Source organism: Rissa tridactyla, chromosome 1 (genome assembly GCF_028500815.1).
Source record: "Rissa tridactyla isolate bRisTri1 chromosome 1, bRisTri1.patW.cur.20221130, whole genome shotgun sequence".
Classification (NCBI taxonomy): domain Eukaryota; kingdom Metazoa; phylum Chordata; class Aves; order Charadriiformes; family Laridae; genus Rissa; species Rissa tridactyla.
Window position 1 is genome coordinate 124,846,527 of NC_071466.1, and position 18,646 is coordinate 124,865,172.

The 18,646-nt window shown below is 38.0% G+C and overlaps 1 protein-coding gene across 1 annotated transcript in view; it reads right to left on the bottom strand.

Moving 5' to 3' along the window:
• Window positions 1–245: 245 nt before the first annotated feature.
• The window catches only part of ZPLD1 (zona pellucida like domain containing 1), a 34,371-nt gene continuing 15,970 nt past the window's right edge, over window positions 246–18,646 (bottom strand). The window contains exons 3-11 of the mRNA XM_054208377.1: window positions 16,551–16,771; window positions 13,252–13,433; window positions 12,517–12,589; window positions 8,906–9,003; window positions 8,173–8,253; window positions 7,163–7,334; window positions 5,653–5,761; window positions 2,623–2,652; window positions 246–667 (exon numbers count right to left, since the gene is read on the bottom strand). Coding sequence (XP_054064352.1) covers window positions 492–667; window positions 2,623–2,652; window positions 5,653–5,761; window positions 7,163–7,334; window positions 8,173–8,253; window positions 8,906–9,003; window positions 12,517–12,589; window positions 13,252–13,433; window positions 16,551–16,771 — 1,142 coding nt within the window. The 3' untranslated portion in view covers window positions 246–491. The remainder of the gene's footprint in view (window positions 668–2,622; window positions 2,653–5,652; window positions 5,762–7,162; window positions 7,335–8,172; window positions 8,254–8,905; window positions 9,004–12,516; window positions 12,590–13,251; window positions 13,434–16,550; window positions 16,772–18,646) is intronic.

An 18,646-nucleotide genomic window follows, 5' to 3' on the forward strand; every position in this document is an offset into this window, starting at 1 on the left:
ATTTTTAGCCAAGACAGATGAAAACAAGTTCCTCCTGAGACACGATTGTTTTTTTCAAATTTGTGAAAAATACCATAACAAAAATAGAAGGGATCCTTATCTTAGAAGGTGTTTATGAACTGATGAATGTTTCTGAATGTGTCAGGTTTTGTATAACAATGGCATACTTGGAAAGGTTCTCACCTTCAGCATCTTCAGCTTTGAGACCTTACCAGGAAGCTGGAGACCCAAGCTCTATTGTCAGCACACCCATGGGCATAATGTCATACAGTCTGATCACAAACACAATTGAGATTCTCATAATTCTCTAGGATTGTTACCAATATCACTGCTGCTTACCTACACAACATCTAGCAAATCGACAAATACAGAATAGCTGGAAGAGAAGCTGGATACAGCTGGAGTGTTGCCTCAATATTATTTTTAATGGAATCATATTTCATGGACAGGAAAGGCAACCCCAAGTAAAAAGTGCAAGTAAATCATCACTTTCAGTTGAAAACTGGGTTTCGGATGCCACTCAAGACGGAACTGCTGGGCCACTTTCTGTGCAGAAGAGTTAGGGAACATATAAAAAAGAAAATGCTTGTGATTCCTAGGAAGACAACGCCTGAAATCAGTGCGCTGGTGACTGAGTTCAGCTGGAAAGGAGGTCCGTTTGGGTGAGCTGCAAGAAGAACAAAAATGCAGAGGTAAGACCTGGTTACAATCTCTCAGCAGTGCCAAACACATCTGTCTTTCCATTACAACATCCTATATACAGAATAATCACAATGAATGGACTAAAACTGTACTTCAGAATGAACACCCGTCTAGCTTATCTAAGTATACTTTGAAAATAGTTCTTTCAGTATCTATCATGCTGGGGGATAAAGACGGCAAGGATACTTCTAAGGCATAATCCCTCATATGCTAGTGACCAACCTTGACCTGTGCTATTTAAGGCAAGACTGTAATCATCCAAGAAATACCAAGGCAGAGGTAATAAGGATTTGTCAGCTAATCAACTTACCGAAAGGATTTCTTCCCTGATATCATTATCCACATCTCAATTCAAAGCGTATATAAATCCTTAGCAGCCATATCTGGCACCAGATATCTGAACTACTCTAAGCTTATCTGTACCACTTCACAGAAGGCTTCTTAACGTGTTTATGAATTCTCAGGTAGAAGTGGTAACACATTTACTTATTTAGTGTAGCTCAACAAGCTGTTCATGGACCTGGATACTGGAATACACACATCCAGCCTTTACCATCTTTTCCAGCAGGAAGGGAAAAAAAATAATAAAAAAATATTTGAGTGGTAGGTGCTACCCAAAGCATCGATATGTGTTTGCCATCACTAGTGCTGGAAAGTGAGATGAAATGACAACACAACTTCTATGTGGCAAACCAGACTGCTCCTCCCAGAAGGAGCCACCTGCCCTCAACACCATCAATCCCTCCCACTTCACCAAAGCCAAAAAAAAAGTCAGCTCTGTTGATCAGGTTGCCCTCCCCTACTCAACACTGTGCTGCCTTCTGACCCAACTTGTCTTCTCTCCACTACAGTAGTAATCCCACCTTGCTCTACCTCTACGCTCTCCACTGGGATAGCAACAGGCACAGAAAAGGCTGTTCTGGGATGGAAAGAGCGGGCTGCTGCTTTCCTTGGATGGGAAGAAAAGGTAGCAGTTATTAACACAGCAAGCTGTGTGCAGCAAATGGAGAATTTGCTTTTTATCATTATTATTATTTTAATAATATCAATTGTTAGGAACACACCAGGGAGCAATTCATTACAGGGTGAACTTTGTTTCCATGCCAGGAAAGAAAGCTAGCTGCTTTTTATGTGGTCTAAAAATCAAGAAAAGAAGGCAACAAATAGTATGAGAGTTCAGAGGACAAGATAGGTTGCTTGTGCCACTCAATTCTTTTATGAACAAGTAAGAGGTGGAATAGCCCAATGGACCACTTGTGGTTACCTTGACCGTCCTTTCTTAGCCATTAGCTAGCTACTCCTTGTTACCAGCAGAGAACAGTAACAGACAGGCTGAAACAAGTCCTGCAAGCGCCCAAAGGTGAAGCACTCTAAAACTTAAGACACCTGATCTCCCTGCAGCCTATTTCCTTCATGGCCCTAGTAGACCACAAGTTCTATCCCAGCTTCTCCATAGGCTTTTTGCATGGTTAAACGCCAGGAGAACAGGAGCTGAAGCAGAGCTCTTCTGACTTTGAGCTGTGAACTGAGCTGGACTGCACCATAACAACCATTTTGCTGCTATACTCCTGCATAACATGAACAGATTTTACTGCTTAAGTATGATTTTGCATCTGGCAGTTGCAATGTTGCCTCACCCTCATGTGTCATAGCAGCAGATTTTAATTTCAATTCCATCATTGGAATTAGAAGTTGCTATCTTGGTGGGGCTGGGTACACAAATTAAACTGAGCATTCCAGATTCACCAATTGCTTGCTTTATAGCATGTCAGTATTGACTCATTTAAGTGACAAAAAGTCGCCAAAAAGAAAAACAACAAAACACTCCAGCTCAGCACATAGAGCTCAATCAAAATGGCTATCTCAGTTCTGTCTCACTCAAACCCTCTTGTATGTTTCTTCAAAGTCTGATTAACTTACCAAGCTGTGAATTGTTTGTTGGCGTCTCATCTGTATAAAAAAAAGCAGGATGCATTATAGTTTACAAATACCTCTGCCTACCTTCCCCTCTCCTTGCAACACAAAAGCCAATAGTCCTAGCTTTATTTTCAAAGCACATCAGCTATACTTGCAACATTGACTAGCAGCTTCTAACATCTCTGGCAGAATAAGGACAACAACATTAATTACATGATATTGTTTCATTTTTAATGCGAGCACACCAATATGAAGTTAATTAGTATTTGGGGGGGGGGGGGGGACCAAACAAAACAATACACCACACAACAAAAGAACCACACACCTTGATTTCTTAATTGAAAATGTGGCCAGTTCTATTCTGTCCCTCAATGAAAATACAACCATAAGCACAGTATTATACACTATTCCCTTCAATGTTAATCATATTACAAGAAGATCTCTATAGGAAAAAGAAAATTAACCTGAGTTTTTCCAAGGAAAAGCACAACAGTGTCCATAAATGATTACAAAAATGCCCTCTCCCCATGCTCACTTTTCTCTTGAAAGTTACACAGTGGCATTATATTCAAGGAAACATTTGCATTTTTTCTTCAATTTTTACTTGCTTACAATTGTCCATCTCAGAACTACGTTTCTTGTCACTGTTTTTGCTTTTTTGTGCAACTTGTAAGCACAGCTCACGTATACATTTGTTTTGAGCAGCTGTCTTCTAAGTTTAAGTGAGTCATCCATCAAAAGCTACACAATTTCACCTTCAGAAGTAGGTGCCTGCTTTGTTCCTGTACACAGAGACTAAAACACTTTCTGCTGTCTTTGTCTCCTGTAATGACTTATTTTAGATTAACAAACAAGAATAAAGTTTCTCTGAAAAAGAACAAAATGTTAGAAATACATAGAAGGACCATTACTCATTTGCGGTAGTACTATTTAGTTCCTATCAAGGTAACTGCATAAACAGTTCTGTTACCAGAACAACTGGTGACTAGACTAACAGGGAGACCTGGCTAACTCAAGGCGCCTCTGCAGACACCAGTGTGCACAGGCACAGTGGCGAGCTAGATGTACCACCGACCTAACTGAGGGGAGTGAGGGGTTGCACATCCATGCAACTGCAGACCTAATACTGGAGAACCTACTAGGGTGGGTCAGGTGCAGTAGGTATGATGGGCTCTGTACAAATGTATCTAAATCTGGACCAGGGTTGGCCTTGAAAATAGTATAAGCGCCTCCACACAGCATCACACCAGAGTAAACCAGCACTGCATCCCGGCATTCCTCATCCAAAACCAGATAGTTCTGTTCATGTTCACTCATGACCTTCCCCCTTTTCTTTCATATTATTCATGAACCTCACATTTTTAATGCACTTATTTTCACAACAGGAAGGGCCAGTGGGAGGAAATACTAATTCCCTTTCTGCTCCAGAAGGAAAAGTGAAGTACAAGTCAGATTGACTTGCCCCGTGCCACTCCAGAAATTTGTGGCAGAGTTCAGACCTGAAATCCCACGTTTTTCAGAGTACTTCCCATCAACTCATCCTTCTGTCAGCAGGAGTGGGGTGCTCCAACAGCATACTACGGAGGTGCAGAAATACGTCTAATATAAAAAGCTTTAGCCACATACCTCAAGTAGAAGACACCTAAAAAGATATTATTTTCCTTTTTCAGCCTTATTGATGTTTTCATTTAAAAAAAAAAAACCAAACACAAAACTCAACAGTTGTCAAGAAATTATAAAATCATTTATCCTTTCTTTGGGGTCATTAAACACCCATGGGCAGATCTTTGTTTGCTTCAAGTTATGCAGTATTTAAAGGTAATTGATGAGTATTTTTTTTAATTGTTAAAATAGCTTTCACAGCATTTGAATCATAAGCTTTATTACCTAATAAGGGTTGCTCATATAACAAGATTTATCTAGTTTCCATTCCTTGCCTCAGGCAGCATTTCTCTAGCATACATTTGCCTGAACAAATCTGTCATTCATTCCCCATAAGTACTCAGGCATGTTACTTTGAAGTTAGTCTTTTTCACTTTTTCTTGACTAATCAGATAGCAGCAACTCAATTGGGACTACATACGATGCAGAACAAAAATACCCATTTTCATTGTAGAAACGTTGCTTATAACAGAGTATTTGTTTTAAAAATGGTCTCTTGCTACATGGGTCCCAGTTCTGGAGGGTCAGTTGTTTTCTTTGTGTATGTGGGCACAACCACTTTGCACGTAAAGGATTTTATTCTCAAGTGTTTCAATTATTTTTCCCAGACAGGAATCAGTCCTGCTCTCAGCTTCCTAAATCTAAGACTGCTGCAATTAGTTGCTTAACTGCAAACAGAATTTCTTAATCATTTTTCAGATATTTTATTTTTATTATTTTGTCAACAGCAGTCACAAATTCTTTTCAGAGACTGCAAGTTACATTTAGAGTTGTTTTATTTTGTTTTTATAAAAAAACCTTTGGCAATAGAAATGGAAATCATGGAATTTCACCCTGGATTTAAAAGAGTAGATTTTGGTCCGCTATTTAGAATTTACAATGTGTTTGTCCTATTTCTTTCTTATAGCTGAAGGCTAAACATAGCATGTATTAATTTTATGCAACAGATAGAAACCCACAGGTGAAGCTGTAAGAAATGGTGAATAGAAAGTGACAGTGAATATTCATTAGCTGTCCAAATTAAATTGCAACACTGAACACAGTACCTTAAATTCCATTATCTTCAGTGAAATCTGACAAAAAAAAAAAGAAGTCAACCCACTGAGTGTGGGCTTTTATAATAGCCTTATATGCATAACAGTATCCCACAGTGATTTTACTAGGGTAGGGAGGAAGCACGTGAGCCAAACAGAAATATTAGCTCAAACTTTCTACCAAAGGCTCTAACAGTAGGGGGAAAAAAAAAAAATACCCATCAAACTCATGGAGAATCCACACTTTAAGTCATTGCAAATTTAGATTAAACTGCAAAACATTTCCCCAGGTTTCTGAAATTCCAGCAGTCCATAGAAAAAGTTTGCTTGTTCCTACCACTCCTTGTAATGATGGGACCAGCAGAGATTACAGCATTGCCAGAGGTGCTCTGAGGGCTCCAAGTTGTCCTCCCACCAACATCTCTTCTTTCTCTGTTACTGCAAATCTGAGCGGTTAATCAAAACAATCACAGTTTCAGAGTGGAATGGAATTATTGCCCTTCTGCTCTTCCTGTTTTAACGTAAACTCTTTTATAAGCAATACTACAACTTTGATTTTATTCCTTAGTATGCATTAAATTACTTTGCAATAAAAACAGCTGCAATATTCCCTAGAAGTATATCTTATAAATGCCTGGCTTCCCATTTTATTTTGCCTCACTTCGTTTACAGAACTACATCGCTGTTGTGTACAAGATCCATCTTATAGTGCATTAAATTTTCAGTAGTTAATTTCCCAAAGCTTTGTTTACAGATAGTTTTCCCCAACAAATGTGTTTTGCTTGACTAGGGATACACAACATGCTACAATCCCTATTCTAGCAAGCTTGTCAAGTTAAAGTTCACACATTTTTCATGGAGTTCTAAATAGTAACAACCCACATTAAAACAATCCCCAGCACTCTTATCTGGAATCCACCTTTAACATCTTTAACTTATGATCTACTTTAATCTTGGGTACTCAAGAGTACTTCAACCCAGAGCATCTCTTTAATTTCAACTTCTTGTGAAAGAAATTCAAAAACCTCACAACACAAATTCTCAGTAGAAACAATGAATTATTTAGAAGTGTAACATAAAAGTATAAAATAATGTACAAGATGTCAGACGTATACTGAACTGAAAGCATTTTAAAATTCTAAATGGAAAGTCATTCAACAGGAAATGATACTGCATTCTGAAGACATCAACACAGAATATTCTGCACTTATATGTTTATTTAAGTGTTTCCTTTTCCAAAATATATTTGCTGCTCCTGATGCTCCTAAAATGAAATATTTTTTTAATTGATACAACTTCATGAAATTCAAAACAGCAGTTTGCAAACTATAAGGGAGGTGGTAATAAACTATAGGGGATGTAGTAAGTTAGATTTTTTCAGTATCAGAAATTCTTTCAAATTTTCCTTGTCAGTATAACTGAACTTACTATAGCTTTAAGTTTTCCATAAATTCAATTCTAAGATATTTATAGTCATCCACTGTGACTGTGGATACCTTGGTTTCTTAGATGCTATGCTAAGAATATAATCTCTGAAACTCTCAGAGTTGTTACTTCTAAAAACGAATTAAGGACCAAAAGGCAAAGAGGTTGTTTCTCACATGTTCAACAAACTGTGTTTTGCAGATTTAGTATTATTCTATCTTGAAATGACAATATTCATTGCCCTATTCTTCATCGGTTGTTTCACTTTCCTTCAGAAACAAAAAATATTCTTACTTCAGACTCTACAAGTCACCTTCATTCTGTACCATCCAAACCTCCATCGCATTTGGATGCAGAATAACTCCAGCATGCCTTTTTTATATCCAGATAATAAAGAGCAATCTCCATCCACAGAAACTTACTGGCACAAGAAAGGGACAGTCATCTGCTCTGCACAGCTTTGTCACACAGTGAAGGAAGACTGTAGACATCTTCTGGTTCTTGTGCTTCACAAAGCGAAACACCTCAAAGGAAAACCGGCCCATTTGGCTCTTGCCATTTTCAATTATAGTTGTCTGTGGGTCCTTGTCACAGCTAGTTTTTGTAGAAAAGATTAAAACTAGGATGAGCAGCTGTATAATTAGAATTTTGAAGCTCTTAGCTGAGAACAAGATAACTTAAGCAGCAAGTTCAGTGCGTTACCTCCTTGGAAATAAGCACAGTGCCCTAATGTCCGCCACGGGCAGCCACAATCTGCCTGTTAGGCTGCACAGTCCTGTGCTGAAATGCCTTCCTATAAAACCATTATGTTTTGTTTTGCAACATCACAGTGATAACCAAGGTATCATTTAATTCCTGTGCCCAAAGAAACTTAAGACCTGAAGCAAAAAAGTAAATCAGGTACGCTAACTGATATAGACAAGTAACTCCAAATGAAGACAGTATCTCTCCAGCAACCATCGCTGATAAAATTTAATCTGAGATACTGCCAAGGTATTTTTCAAAGTTCCAATTCAAATGTTATTACTGGGAGTAGCAGCAGGAGCATCTATTTATCCTTAATCATTTGCGTAACTGCTTTTCTGAACTGGAGTCTATGATGTTTTACATAACTGTCATTCACCAGAAGGGTACCTTTGGTAAAACAAAGGCCAGTTTAGCCATTCAGTTTGTGTGTTTATGGTATCTCTAGTAGAGACATTTTAGATATATGCTTCTCTACCTTCATAATTCTTATGACTTTGCACTTGTTTCTATGTTTATGTTCACAAACAAGGTAAGTCCTGACATGCTATGTGTAAGCACAGCCCTCAGCACTCCCTGCTAATACTGCTTAGAGTTTCTGGACAGTTTAGAACACCACTACCGGAGAGATTTATAACTGCTTTTTAAAGGAAGGACCCAAAAAGCACTGGGTTTGCACAGAACCTACCTGAAAAAAAGATCGTATCGAAGATCATCACTAGGATTACCAGATGGTGTGGTGTAACAGTAGTCCATCAAAACATTCCACCTGCACAGGGAGCAAAGTGATAGATGAGGGGAACTGGCAGCGTAAGAGTAGGGGTGGAGAGTCAGTGAGATAACTCCATGTGAGATTAAAACCAGTACAGGCAAGTGTACAAACTGATAATGCAGGCTGTTACATTAAAGCTGAGTTACTACATCTAACAGGTCATGTACAAGTCATCCTGCATTCCCAGTATATCACCTGTTTCTTCCCACAACTTAAACTAAATGGCACACCATAGCAGCAGAATTGTATTTTTAAAAAATCATTTTGTTTCATGCAGGTCAACCACCATACCAACACACGTTGTGTATCTCGTCTCAGAAGTCATGGCCACATAGGACTAGATATCAAAACCATTCCACTTTTAAAAGCTGTGGAGTTTCTCACTTGATCTTACAGAGGCTCTTTCTTAAATAAGAGCAGGATTTAAAGTATAATTCAGGAGAACTTTCATAATGAGGACAGCAGCAAGATATGCATTCCCCATCAAGGACCTGATACACTCCATCTGAGGGCAATGATTATCAAACAACAACTATTATTTTAACATACAAAAGGCTATAAGAAAAGACAGTTGCTTCTAAATCAGAAAAATTTGCAACACCAAGAGCTGAATAGCAAGCAAGACAAGAAATAACATCCTTTATGGTACCTGCCATCAAGGTTGGTTGCTCTTACAGCTGCATATATTTTGGTTTTCAAAGGTAAACCTGTACTTGGAATAAGAAGCTGCTGGCTGTAGGATGAATCCTGGAGAAAAAAAAAAAAAACAAAAAACCACAACATTGCCTCAGTGTACCAGAAAGCCCACTGTAACAATTCATCTGTATCCACAGACTGAACTCCTGATCTAATATTTTTGACCTTTCTATGTAGGACAGTCATTTACTTTGTCCTCCATAAGGGAAGAAGCAAAAGGCAGTGCCAGAGCATTTGCCTACAAGTTTGTCTGTAAAGATCAACAACACTTGACTGGCCTTATCCTATGCAATTATTTTGGGGAATCTGTTTATGATTTTATGAAGTGGTTGGACTGGTGATTAAAGAAAAGGTATCATTCATTGACACCTCAATATCTCTCCAATCGCCTACAAGCAAACATAGCAGCTACCATGGTTTTCTAAAGGAGGAGCTTAACTAGGGTTGTCACAGTGCACCCTTTCCTAGGAAAGGTTTTTAAGGTTATTATCTGATTTAGCAGACACAGCAATGCCACCAGGTTTTATATATGTTAAACAGTAGTCTGGGAGAACAGACACATTCTATTATCCAAAATGTAGTTTCTACGGAAGTTGGCTTGTTGAAGGCTCTAAGTAACAAAAATTTTCATTTAAATTCTAGTATTTCAAAAATGTTGTTTCAACAAAGCAGCATAGAACATAAAAGTTGAGAATTCCCCATATAGTACTACATAGATATAGCTGTTTTATTGGTTTCTTGTTCAAAGGCAGAACCATTAATGTCACTGTAGCAATGCCATGAAACAGATCTGACAGACATTAATTCAGCATATCAAAACACACTTACTGGTAATGTCATTTATGTCAAATCAGTTGCTAATCCAGAAAGCACAGGGACTCAGCATATTGAGACCTCTCGTGAGAGGTCGAAACACACAATACATAAGAAAAATTTTGTTAAACAGAATTTTGACTGGGTTCAATGTGGCAAGCAAGACTAAGAGCAGCAGCTGACAGCAACAAGAAGGATTAAGCACATAAACAGTATTTTTTCAGAGGGAACAATGCCAAAATTCACAGCATGCCCAATATTCAAACTCTGCAGCATCAGAGGCCTCAGGAGGTACACATGCACAGACAGACCAGCTGTGTGACATACATAGAGCAAGTCCTTGAAGTGAGATCAGGTAAGTGAGATTCAAGTGAGATCAGGTAAGTTTGTCTTCTTTAAAATTAATTATACATTTCTCTAATACATAGCTCTGTCACATTTTGCAATGATTAAAAAGTCTACATCAAGTCCATCACTATTACATTCCATAGTTATGCTTTTTTTCGAAAAGAGTATTTTTTTTTATTCATTTAGACAGATATTTACAGGAAGGCCTAAAAGCACATAGCCACTTAAGCTCTGTAAAAGCCTATTACGCATTCTACTACTAAAGCTGAGTCTATCATAATGGCTCCTCTTGTCTTTCCTAACACTAACACATGCTAACACCACAAAGTAAATGTAAATATCACTTAGTGAGGGAAGATGGAAGTACGCCCAGCAGATAAAGAGTCAATGTTAGGAAATAACACTACAGCTAAAGTCTGAAAGTATGGCTGGCTGCTCGCAGTCAAGAGCCACATCTGTACAGAACCCCTCGCCAATGCCAAGGGTGAACAGGAGCCTCAAGGCCCCTCCCAAAACCAGGACTCCTGAACAGAGACCAAGTGAGCCCACAGGATCAGAGCTCACAAGATCATGGGCAATGCACATGCTGCATTGTACCAGGCAATGCACAAGCTGCCCGTGTATACACCCAGCCTTAGGATGTGAACCTGAAGAGCATATCCATCACTTGAATCTGCCAGCCTTCGCAGTATTATTCATGCTAGTGTTACTCACTGGAGTGATACAACTGAAATCAGAAGGATAAGACATCACTTGTCATGATCAACTTGTAAACTCAGTGGGGTGAGGAGGATGAAAGCCCAGCTTGGCATGCGGTATTTGAGGAAAAAGTGTGCTCAGTACACGCATTAATAGCATTTATACCTGACTGTGTGCAGAACTGGGCACTGAAAGGTAGCAAATGTGTGGTGGTTAATGCTTGTCTTGACTGAGAACTTTGGCTACCCTCACCCTGCCCCATCATTTTGGTCACAGGTTTATTTAAAAATGAGAGAAGTATAATTCGGTCTCTTCGCCCAAGTAACAGGCGATAGGACAAGGGGAAATGGCCTCAAGTTGTGCCAGGGGAGGTTTAGACTGGATATTAGGACAAATTTTTACACTGAAAGGCTTATTAAGCATTGGAACAGGCTGCCCAGGCAAGTGGTTGAGGCACCATTCCTGGAGGTATTCAAAAGATGGGTAGACATAGTGCTTAGAGATATGGTTTAGTAATGGTTTTTTTTCAGAGTTAGGTTGATGGTTGGACTAGATGATCTGAAAGGTCCCTTCCAACCTAGGCAATTCTATGATTCTATAATCTTCATTTTAACAGATTAAAGCTTGTTACTTGGAGCTCTGCTCTGTCAAACAAACGTGATTTTTTCCTAAGCGTGCCTTTGGAAAATGTCCTGTTACAATATTTATAGCTCATTATGTTCAAAGCATAAAGCATTGACTTTTAAATCAGTTCCATGAATTATAACTCACCATCATGATGGCATGAATAATAATGCAAAAAAATCAGATTCATAATTTACAAAAACATTGCTTGATAGATTGAAAAATTGATATTTAAATCAGGTATTTAAAATGTATGAATAAAAATTTTAATCAACATGAAAATATCATTTCAGGGATTAATGTTGTTAAGTAGAGGTCTGGATTTTTCACTTTCTAATGTCACCATCCGCATTTATATAGTAAAAGCTTATAAAATAATGCATATTCAAGTTAGATTATCTAAAACATATGGAAGAAGTGTGAGTAGAAAGCTATTAAAATTAACCCTTGAAATCTTGAAAGTTGTTCACACCATGAGGCAACAAGGTACAGTGGGCTATATATTTGGAACAAATTCCACATCCCTCACTACAATTGCTTATGATCAAAACATTCCGATAAGGCTTGAATATAAAAATACCGCAGCAAAAGTGATACAGTTTACTGCTAAGGGAACAGGTCTAAAATATTTTTACAGAATTCAACTGAGTATTCCCTGGATCAGTACAACGTACCTATATAAATACACACACAGAAATATACACACACACAATAAATGCAAACACAAGTATGCACTCTGGAGTATGACTGTTATTATAAATACAACTGATCATTCACATGGCACTACAACCTGAAAGCCAGAACTGTAAACTGAGGAACTGTATCAACACTGGACAAAAAGACTGTGTGTGTCCTCAAAGACCAACCCTGTAAACACAAGACAACAGGTACATGCAAATAAAAAGGACAAGGGAACTCGGAGATGAAGGATGCCTGGATGAAAGGCCTGGTTCTTCATGGGAAGAGTGGGGAGGCAATAGCAAATAACGGAGTCTGTACTTTGCTCTGCTGATCCAGTTTGCACCCACATAGTGCAGAGATTAATTTAGTCCAGGTCATACTACTGTGTTTTATACTCACATTGTAAAGCAACAAATTCAAAGTGCTGATAAAGGTACCATTGTTCTCTCTTACAGAAATAGCAGCTGATGACCTACAACAGAAGCAGAAACCAAAAACCATCATGAAGAAAGTTATCTTATTTTTATGTTTACATACTTCTGTGTTTTTTATGATTAAAAAAAATCGAGTCATGTTACAAGGAGTTAATTTATGCATTTAGGTTATAAACTTCAGAAATAGGAATTTATAGTGGAAACGCTGACAGAACCTTAACTATGCAGAAAGTAATGGATACTGTTGAAAACATGAATCAGAAAAATAATTAGCAGAAAGACAAAGTGACAAAAAGGAACCCACTTTTCTTGATGTACAAGGTTTACTCATTGAAATATTTTCTCTTGCACTATATATTCACATGCTTACGACCTATTTTATAAAGAATTTCCATTTTTTTGCTGCTACCATTTTGCCACCAGAACATCTGAATTTTAAGGGAAGTTTTACATTATTCTAAGGCTCTCTTCATAAACTACGTTATCTCATACAATGATGCTACAGAATTTTCTTTTCCTTTGCATCATCTCTTGTTTCAGTGCTTTTTCCTTTCCCTTTAACTCTTGCACAGCTAAAAATCGCTATGTTGACAATACTGCTATGGTTTGCATATATTTAGGTGTATATGCATATATACACATACATGTGGGCTTACATAAACAAGGGAATGAAACACATAGAAATGAAAACTACACTTACGAAGCAAGCTGGGTGTTGTTAACCAAGTACTCCAGTGGATAGCTACAGCTAAATTTGTACAGAAGCCCAGGCAAATAGCTGATAATCGTTGGTGGGTCTGGTGTATCGATATAGCCTGAAACGTTACCTATCTGTACCACTGAGGTATTTCCATAAGCATTGATACCTCGAGCTGAGGATACCTATTGAGAGAGACAGAAAACAACTATTATCAGAAAATTAACTGTGGAACAAAAGACACCTAAGGGCAGTGATGCTTTAGCCCGTAATTTACCCAGAGATATCTTTCTGGAATCCTTCAAAAGAATCAATCCCTGTTCATAAAACACAGACTTAAGCAACATTTGAAAAGAACTGATGAGTCCTGGAAGCATTTTATTTTTCTTTTGGTAGGTACTTCTTTTCTGAGCATTTCCAGTGAATTCACACGACTTACTGGGAAAAGATGAAGGAACTTTTCTATTACAGTTAAAAAAATATCAGCTTAAAATGAGCTTCCATATGCAGTAATAAAGTCAACACATAATAAATTTCCTTCACAGGAACAAAACTCTGTCACTCTTGAGCTTCGTTTTTGACACATCAAAATCAATGTACTTTATAAGCAGATACAAGTCAAATAGCTGAACTCAGAGTTTGTGATTTTGTCTACATTATACATCTCTAAATCTAAATTACAAACGTTGTGCAAAGAAACACTGTCAGAAGTGCAAGAGCTGAAAAGTAATACAACCTTAATACCAACGCAACCTTAATTCAGTTCCTGGACATGTGCTATCCTGTGTTGCTCAGGTTCAAAGAGTGTGCAGAGCCAGCAACAACATGCAGCTCTCCGGAAAACTGAAGGCCACCCTTTCCTCCTGGTAGCAGCCCACCCCACTCCATCTGTAGCTACTGATCTGAATAAGGGGATTCTTTGAAAACGGCAGGTTAGCGTCACAAATTACTTTCTCCATAGAAACCTACACAATAAGGACAATTAATATGGCATTTGGCTTCCACCGTAGCAGTTCTTGTATAACTGTATTAGCAAAACAGATGCTTTCTATAGCTTTAGAGTACACAGTTTCTTAAGACGACATTTCATTATGGAAGAATCATCCTGAGGTGCACATGACCTGTAAAATTTTGCACTAAGTAGCACAGCATACACAGCAGGTATTCCTCTGGCTACAGAAAAAACAGCTAGAAGACAGATGCGGCCAAAGACTTGGCCAACAGTCTACCTAATTATTTGCTAAATGGCAGGAAAATGATGATAATAAAATTTCCTAGGATCTATTCCTTGCCTAAAAAACACAGCCTAGAGCACTAAGGTTAGTATAGCCAACTACAGATCTGTTTACATTCCTCAGCAATGGGAGGAGGACCTGGGTTTTACCCGAGTTCTGCCTGAACTGTTGTCTTTAACTTTTATTGAAAATGAGTTTGAAGGTCTTTGCTGTGAAACACAGCCAAGAAATGCAGAGCATTGTTCTACTCCAGTGTGGGGTACATGATAAGAAATGCTCCCTGCTCCTTTATTCTCTTTGTTTGCAGCACAGCATGCATAAACTGAGAGGGGATGAGGAGAATTTTTTGGTTATATTTTTAGCAGCTGCTGCTTTGTCTTTGTATCCTGTACAGCCTTGTGGGGGGCTTCATGGGGAGCTCCAATTATTTGGACTTAGCAGACTGTTGGGCTTTTTTGGTTTTTATTTTTGGGGTTTTTTTTGGTTGTTGGTTTTGGATTGGTTTTTTTTAGACATCAAGTTCTTAGAATTATAATCAAATAGAAAGTTCAGGGAGTTTACAATGTGTCTGACTCCACAGGAAAAGGAAATAGTTGCTTCCTGGCAAATTCTTCTACTGCAAGTCATGGAGGTGCTATAGCTTTTCAGAGAAAGTGGGGGAAAAAGAACCCTGAACTTGCTGAACTGTTTTTTGTTGAAATTTTAAAACAAAACTCAGCCTGAGGCAAAGAGGTGACAGAGCACATTGAACTTTTCAGCCCATTTTCACCAAATTATTAGCAACAGAAAACAGAGGGCTTGTTATAAAAACTGACAGGTATCATCAAGTGCAAGTCTGAATTCCAGACAGAATACAAGCCTTAAAAATAATACATTTTTATACTTGTTTTTGTAAGTTATTCATAGATACTTTCATACAAGTCATCACTGCTTGTACAGTGTGATAAACACATAAACTGCACAACTGCCCTCTCCCTCGGTTTAGAAGGGTTGAGACCTGACTTCCCCACCCCACCCCCACCCTTTCAGAGGGAGATAGCTTCATCGAAGAAAATGAACTGATACTGGTACCAAACAGACTTCAAAGTCAGCTCCTAGATCAGATTCTGGTTCCAAAATCTCACCCACAGCTAAGGGTTAGATTCAGTCATTAGCTGTACAAAGATGCCATTATCCATGCATGAAACAGCAACGTAAAATGTAGACACTGAAGTCACACCACCAGGCAAAACACCATAGCACAGAGTGACTGTGCACTAAGAGATCAGAGCTGAACATACAAATCTAAACTTCAGTCCCACATCTTGACTTTTTTGTCATGAATTGAGTGCATAGGTTAGATAGATAGCCTTTTTTGTGTGTGTGTCAAACATTCAAAATTTGCTTGAAAACTTCAGATTGTTGCCAGGCAGTTCCATATCGAGCTGAGAACTCCAAGGAGGTACAAGACCACAAGGCAACTGCTAGGAGAGGCGTTTACTGTGGGTTAAGCCTTCTAGCCAGACTATCACCCTGAGACATTCAGGCCCATGGTAGGGGGTTTGGAACTAGATGATCTTTAAGGTCCCTTCTAACCCAAACCATTCTATGATTCTATGAGCCATTGACTTATCGCGGAACATATAAGATCAGTCAATCAGTCAGCAAGCCCTTCCCATAGGAGAGCACAGAAGTAGGTACCCAGACTTTCATCTACCTAACCCAATCTTAAAATATTTTACTTTCATTTTCCAAGTGGGTATTTGAAAAGTTTCAGCAAAATTTAAGGCATGTTCAGCAAGAGTTTTAAAAATGGCTTGGAAAAATCTCATTTTTCCACTAGAAAAAATATTAAAATGAAAAATATACTTCCTCAAAGGACAAATGTGTGTCCCACCACATTTTCTCATTAGTAATCAAGATTACAAATTACCAACTTTCTCTGGTTTTCTTTGATGTATGCAATATATTGCTAGCTGGGCAAGACAATGTAAATATTATCTGTAAAAGATACAATGCTGTCAAGGCCATTCACTTGATCCTAAGCATAAACAGCCATGCTACAATTTCACTTTGACCTTATCTTACCACTAAAGCGTTTCCACAGGATTCCAAAGTACTCAGATTGATGATGAAAATTACCACTGCCGGAAAGGTGTTGTTATTGATGAAACCCCTGCAGTGGGCATCCCCATGTTTCCCATTCAGTGCCAGATCTGTCTCAGAATAACCAGAGAAAAGAACTGTGCAAAAATTTATCTTCATAGTGATTGTCTGTACTCCACAGAAAACATTGATATCTCGTTCAGCTGCAAAAAAAGAATAAAATAAATAAACAGAGAAAGACAATGTAAGATGATGTATTTCAACTAATCTCCATATAATTATTGTAGCAGTTAGTCTAGTGTTGTAAATTCTGATCAAACCAATTTTTAGACCCTAGTCACAGCAAAATATTGGAATATAAAGGTCAGAATTGAATTATTCCAAATAATGGATTTGACTCTACAACTTCACTAAAGAGAAAACAGGAATTAATATGGTAACGTAGTCTACCACACAACAAAACCATTATTCAAAAATTCCCCAGCAAATCATTCAGTAGCACATTCATAAACTGAAGCACTGCAACAATGTGGAAAACAGCAAGTGGTTAAATAGTTGGAGTCTGACTAAACAGCCCCTGTCTGGAACAGAAATTTCCAGCAATTTTGAGAAACTCAGGAGGCCGAGCTCTGCCTTCCAGCACACTCTGGCATGGAAGTTGAGTATGTTTGTCTGAGGTTGTCTGGAGTCCACTATGTATGAGACTGCAGTCTCAGGCTGTGCAGACTTTGAAGTATAATCAACAGCATATCAGAGCAATTTATTATGATATCTTTAAAGTTGGGATTCTTCTAAGAACCATCAACTTTAGCTTTAATGAAAAATCAGTTGGCTCTTGAAAGACAATGATCGATACTACAAAGTGTCTTGCAATCTTTCATTGTGTACATTATGACAATATAAAAGACCTAGAAAACAGCTATTGTTACAACTGATCAATTTTTGAACAATAGCAAAAAACCTTCTTGTATGAATTTGACCTTTCATTCGAAATTTCTGAAGAATTTTTATGTTTGTGAATGGAAAAGCATCAGGTTAGGATATAGTCACAAGCAATGATTTGTTTTGCTTTACAGCTATAACATAGCTTTTCTATAAGCTTTTCTCCGCCTGTAGATGATTGGGGTGGCTATTTTAGTATTTTCCCCTAGTGCTTTACACAAAGCCATACTGCATCGTGTTAAACACAGACATTATTCCTTTATATAACAACTCATTTATTACATCTGCTTAAAGATAAAGCGCTATTAAAAATTGCAGAACAACTTCAGTCAATACCATACCATTAAGCCTGCTGAAATGAATTGTTCCGTTGCATTGTCACAACAGAGAGGAAATGAAATCTCCATTACAATGAACTAGCTCTTCCCCCACGGTACGGGAGCACAAGCAGTTTAATTTAGACAGCTTTAATGGTGGCTTTAAAGCCAAAACAATCAAGTGCAGGAAATAACAGACTAAACTCAGTCCTGAGCTAATGTGGTGATACATGTTACTCACTGGGAGTAAATTTGGGCAGAAAGGTATGGAGGCAAGATAGGAGTTGAAGTGATTTGGCATGAAATTATCCTGGTTTGTACACATACATAATACCACTAACATAACATACAAAGATCAAGAAGAAGCTTGCCTTGGTATTCACTACATGAGGACTGTTATGATCCATTTAATGGGTATACTAAGAGAGAGGGAACAGTACAAAAAAGCAAGCAGCAAAGTGCATCTTTGCACTTATTTGGACCAATGCACAAAGAGTCAGATTGTAACAAATTTGCTGGATGCAATATAAAGTAGCTCAGTTATTTTTATAACTCACTTAAAGCCTTTTAAGAAGCAGGCTATTACTTTACCTGTTAAGGTACCATTACGGCTTGTAAAATTCTTGTTTGACGCTAACGGAAATGAGACCATACAGTATAAAAACAACCCTTGTGCTATACAGGAGGATAAATGACATCTCCAGACTGAATCTTTTCTGATACTACTAAAGGAAGTATTGTTGACAAATTAGTTCATTCTGGAATTAAAACAACATTATTTGTTCAGAAATTAATCCGAAACCCAGTGCAAACAGATCT